Source organism: Neophocaena asiaeorientalis, unplaced genomic scaffold, assembly GCF_003031525.2.
Source record: "Neophocaena asiaeorientalis asiaeorientalis breed wild unplaced genomic scaffold, Neophocaena_asiaeorientalis_V1.1 scaffold533, whole genome shotgun sequence".
NCBI lineage: Eukaryota > Metazoa > Chordata > Mammalia > Artiodactyla > Phocoenidae > Neophocaena > Neophocaena asiaeorientalis.
Genome location: NW_020172671.1, coordinates 1,035,149 through 1,040,489, shown reverse-complemented (window position 1 = coordinate 1,040,489; position 5,341 = coordinate 1,035,149). Strand labels below are relative to the sequence as shown.

Below are 5,341 nucleotides of genomic sequence, written 5' to 3'. Positions count from 1 at the left end.
CTGTTGTGGCCTCTCCCGTTGCAGAGCACAGGCTCCGGACGCGCAGGCTCAGCGGCCATGGCTCACGGGCCCAGCCGCTCCGCGGCACGTGGGAGCCCCCCGGACCAGGGCACGAACCCGTGTCCCCTGCATCGGCAGGCGGACTGTCAACCACTGCGCCACCAGGGAAGCCCGAAACCTAACTATTTTAAACACTTAAAATGTCAAACTTAGCCTAATATAAAATGCCATTATTCTATTTTGTAACAATTTTTTGAGGTATAGTGAATTTACGGTGCTGTGTTAGTTTCAGATGAGGACAAAGTGATTCATCCACACACACACAACACACACACACACACACACACACACACACACATATATTTTTTCTTTTTCAGGCAAAATGCCGTTATTCTTGACACTTTTCCCCTGACTCTTAGAGTTCAATATATCACTGATTTGTTGCTCGTACTCTCCTGTAGCTTTTCAGCCTCTCTCTCTCCTCTGCCACTGTAACTGCTGCAAACCAGACTCCCAACAGTTTCCATATGGGCTCTTTCAACAGACCCCCAGTTCCACTCATCCCTACAAGTTCTTACCATGGCTAGTGATTTTTCTAACACATAATAAGTCTTATAATGTTTCTTTTCTCTTCCTAGAACAGTTCTGATACACAGTATATTCTCCATAAAGGTCTGTTGGATGATTAAATAAACTACGCTTGCCAAGACCATGCTACTATAAAATGGTGTTCCACAGTCAGCACATAACACAAACATTTCACTTGGTTGAAATTACCCCATAAATTGACTTGAATCCAAGACAATCAAGATATACCCTCTCCTGCTTCTGCCGCTCCTGGTGCTGCTTGTGTGCTCGTTCCGTGCGGACCTGGTACCTCTTTTGTGAAGTGGCAGCTGAAGAGACTCCGGCGCTCGCCATGGCCAACGAAAAGCCCAAGGAAGGAGTCAAGACTGAGAACAACGATCATATTAATTTGAAGGTGGAGGGGCAGGATGGTTCTGTGGTGCAGTTTAAGAGTAAGAGGCATATGCCACTTAGTAAACTAATGAAAGCCTACTGTGAACACAGGGTTTGTCAATGAGGCAGATCAGATTCTGATTTGATGGGCAGCCAATCAGTGAAGCAGACACATCTGTAGAGGTGCCCGAGGTTGTTTTGTATTCAAAATTACCAGTTTTTAGAAAGAACTTTTCATGGTTGGAAATGGAGGATGAAGATACAATTGATGTGTTCTGGCAGCAGACAGGAGGTGTCTACTAAAAAGTGAACCTGCTACTTTACTCCAGAATTCTGTTCCTCTAGACCAAGAAGACATTCTAAATTAGAAAACCACAATTAGGTTCCACTACATCCTGACCACTCCAGTATAGCTTTCTCCACTCTTTCATTTTCCCCACCCCCATTCCTTTATTGTACCTAAAGTAACTGATATATGTGTACAAGCATATTGCATTTTTTAAACTAAATGGCCAATGGTATGTTTTGATCGACATCAAATGGAGTTGGGATGGAGAAAAATACTGGTTCTGTGAAAATAGCCCCTTTTCTCCATTAGTGGCGTGCTCATTCAGTTCTTATCTTTATATTCCAGTAAGTTATTTTGCTCTCACTGTTTCTTTTTTTTTAAAAAAAAGAACATAAAAATCCTTGCATACCTTCCCTGATTGGAGAATTTTAATGTTTTTCACTTATTTGTCTTTAAGTAGGGATAAATTACTCTAAAATAAATAAATCCTAGATAGTTTTCCCTTCAAGTCAAGTGTCTTGCTGTTTAAATAAACTTCCTGTTTAAAATGGGGAAAAAAAAAGATATACCCTCCCAATAAATCCATGTAAGCCTATGTTTTTTTTTTCTTTCTGGGATTGAAATCTTTGCTGTTTCTCTGATTACCAGGAATCACTGTTGCTTTATATTTAGAGACACTATTATGTGTAAGATATGTATCTTTAAACATTGGAAATATATTTAATCATAAGATTTTTACAATCTGAGAGCCAGTCACATGGACACTGAGTTCCACTGAGGGAATGGCAAACTCATACCTACCATTTCACAGTAGCAAATCCTTGCTAACATTTTATCAATCTGTAGCATACCCTCACTGAGGGAGCGAAATCACCCACGCAGTTTAATTTTGTATTATTTTCCTTGTTCCCTCTTTTCCTGTTTGTTTTTTTAAAAAACCTCTTTTGGATGAATTTGTATGGTTTGATTTGTACAAGTAAAATATGCCCATGCTGGAACTATACTGTGTATACTTGTGTTACTCTTGAACTATGATGTGGTGATACAACAGACAGATGTGGTTATCCCTAGGAAAATCAGCGGATGAGACTGAAATTAAACGTTAAGGCTGCTAGTGCAATAAAAAGGACTTCCCACCTATGGTTTAATCATGTGTGTGGGACGGAGGAAGAGGACTGAAGAAGAAGAACTGAGATACCTTCCCACTGAAGGTAGGAAGAACAGAAGAATCTCAAATCACTTACATTGTACATTGAAGAGGTACTTCTTAAATGTCCAGAGACTTTATATTATATACACTGCAGCCTTAAGCTACTCACAACTTCAAATCTCTCTTTTCACTTGTGGAATGTATAATTTATTATCAAATATTCTCTATAATGAAAATTATTATATAATGTATAAATTTTTCTCTGCAAGCAAGTTAGGTACTTTCAAAAGTGATGAATTCTTGCAGGTCACAAAAGAGCAATATGGTATATTAAATAGATGATTTACTAGATGTTGCCTGTGACTCCTTCAGGTTGAAAGAACTGCTGTACTTTACAAAAGTGCTGGTCCACTTCTAGTAAATTACCTATGCTCTGATATAGCCCAATTGAATATCCCAAATCATAAATCCTGGTATAGAGTGTGTCTGAAAGCTGTATCTCTCATGGAGTCTTTTTTTTTAAGAGAAGGACTTATGATAACCCTCTGTGATATGAATTTATAATGCAGACAGCTGTTATTCTCAGTATTGACTTTACGATTAAAATGACTATTGCTTTTCTCTCTCCTTTGTTCAAAATCTTCATCTTAGCAAAAATACCTAGCTATTCATTTCATGTGCCTCTTCATGTTTCCTATATAAGTAAACAAACTTCATTTTGTATATCTGCCTTAGATAATAAACCTCCCATAAGGCTATTTTATCATAATGGTAATAAATATTACTTTAAATTATAAACTATTACTCTAAGTCACATTTATTTTACTCTTCATTTTCCTCTGCACTTTGACACATTCGAATTATATATGTGGAAAACTAAGAATAATATTGCTAAGGATAATAAAAAATATTGTTAAGGATAATAATAATTATAATAAATAGAGTTTTCTATTGTTTCATCTGTTCACTGAAAAGAAAAAGAGCAAAAATCAGTCTTCATAACTTGTGAATTAATTTTGTGTTCTAATTACGCACTCCTGTTTAACACTAAAAAAAAAAAAATCCATCTTAACGTTATAATCAGTGGTTTATAAACCATTTTAATGACTCAGTAAGTCAACTTAGTACAATATGAGCTTCTATATCTTGTCACCTCACTTCACTAATTGCCTAGACTCATTCATCTGCTTTTGCTGGCTAGGAAAACATTACCTTCACCCTTCAGTGCTCTATGAGCTGTGTTCTCCATCACAGAGTACGTTCTTTGAAAAAGAAGAGTTCATTCTGTGACAAAGGTCTATGAATAGATATGTTCCTTTGATAGATCTCCCATGTTACCATATACAAATTCTGCTAAAACTAATGGTCTCATGGGTGTTGGTAGTTCATCTATGATACCTACGTCACTAATTTTTAACCTCATTTTCAAGATTGAGATAAAATTTACATACCATAAAATTCACCCTTTCAAAGTGTACAATTGAGTATCTTTTTAGCATATTCACAAAGCTGTGTAACCAACCCCACTATCTAATTTGAGAATATTTTTGTCATCCCCAAAGAATTCCTATACTAATTAGCAGTCACTCCCCATTTGCTCCACTCCCAAGACCCTAGAAATTACTAATCAATGATTTGTAGGAAACTGTATGAGAAGGCAAGTTCTTAAAATGATTTTAATCAAATTATTAGTGCATTTTTAAAACTACAATCCCTTTTCATTGTTTACTTTATTTGTCATTGATTGTTAGTGATAGCTGTCTTTTATTATTAAAAAATTACTTAAGACAGCTAACATATTAGTATAAAGTAAGTTTAGAGAGAAAAAAAGAAACTTGTAACAATTTTTTAACTCCTACCTGCTTCTCACAAAAGCTGCTTTCTCAGGAAAGTTTTTTCCCTGTCTCTGGAGTAGCTCAGAAGCCCCCATCATACAGCATTCCATCAATTAGTTTCAGGACATTGATTACAACTTGTAATTATATATGTATTTGTATGGCTCTTTGATTAAGGTCTGTTTCTATCTCTTGACTCCATGATCAATTAAGTCAAAGTTTCCATGTCTTTTTTGCACACTGTTTATAACTCTGGAGCCTAGTGTAGGGTTTATGTATATAATGGACTTCTAATAAATATACACCATAAGTATTAGGAAGAATAAAATATACATTAGATTAATATCTTGCTGTTAACTAAATGCACAGCATGCAAAACTCATAGATTTTTCAAACCCTTTGTTTAGGGTAGCACAACAAATGCAATATAAAAGCCAAAGCTTTGGAATCAGAAAGGTGTAGTTTTGAATTCCAGCTTCACTATTTACTGACTGAGTAGCCTCTCTTACCGAAGAGAAGAAAATTCAAACTGGAAATGAAACAGGAGGTGTCTGTTCCATCTGGCATACGATGTGGTCTTAGATGAAATGAATTAAGAAACTCTCCTGACCTACTCCAGAATCTCTTGGAGGCGATATTATGAGGCTTTCATAAATGCCTTAGGAAGATAAACTAACCTCATCAATCCCGGAAGGAATACAAAACTTAGAGAAAGGGCAGGAGGAACTTTCCTGGTGTTTCTACCAAAACTTTTCCCTTGAGAGAGACAGGGATGCCTTTTTTTTTTTTTCTTTGTGTTATGCGGGCCTCTCACTGATGTGGCCTCTCCCGTTGCGGAGCACAGGCTCCGGACGCGCAGGCTCAGCGGCCATGGCTCACTGGCCCAGCCGCTCTGCGGCATGTGGGACCTTCCCGGACCAGGGCACGAACCCGTGTCCCCTGCATCGGCAGGCGGACTCTCAACCACTGCACCACCAGGGAAGCCCTCTCTGGATTCTCTATCCTTTAGAAGTCAGGGGGAAACAAGAGCTAACAGTACTAGTGAAAGGGAGCAGAAATTCTCTCATCTTCCCCCTTTTCTTATAATTCAGGGGTTTCTTTCCCTTG

The 5,341-nt window shown here is 37.7% G+C and overlaps 2 protein-coding genes across 3 annotated transcripts in view; one reads left to right on the top strand and one right to left on the bottom strand.

The window, feature by feature from the left end:
- CSMD3 (CUB and Sushi multiple domains 3) overlaps window positions 1-5,341 on the bottom strand; it is a 1,062,125-nt gene that overhangs the window by 252,183 nt on the left and 804,601 nt on the right. The gene's annotated exons all lie outside the window — the stretch shown is intronic.
- LOC112396080 (small ubiquitin-related modifier 2-like) lies at window positions 826-1,263 on the top strand. Its single transcript, XM_024739592.1, has 2 exons — window positions 826-1,072; window positions 1,189-1,263. Exons 1-2 carry the CDS (start codon window positions 920-922, stop codon window positions 1,261-1,263), a joined length of 228 nt encoding a protein of 75 aa, XP_024595360.1. The 5' UTR covers window positions 826-919.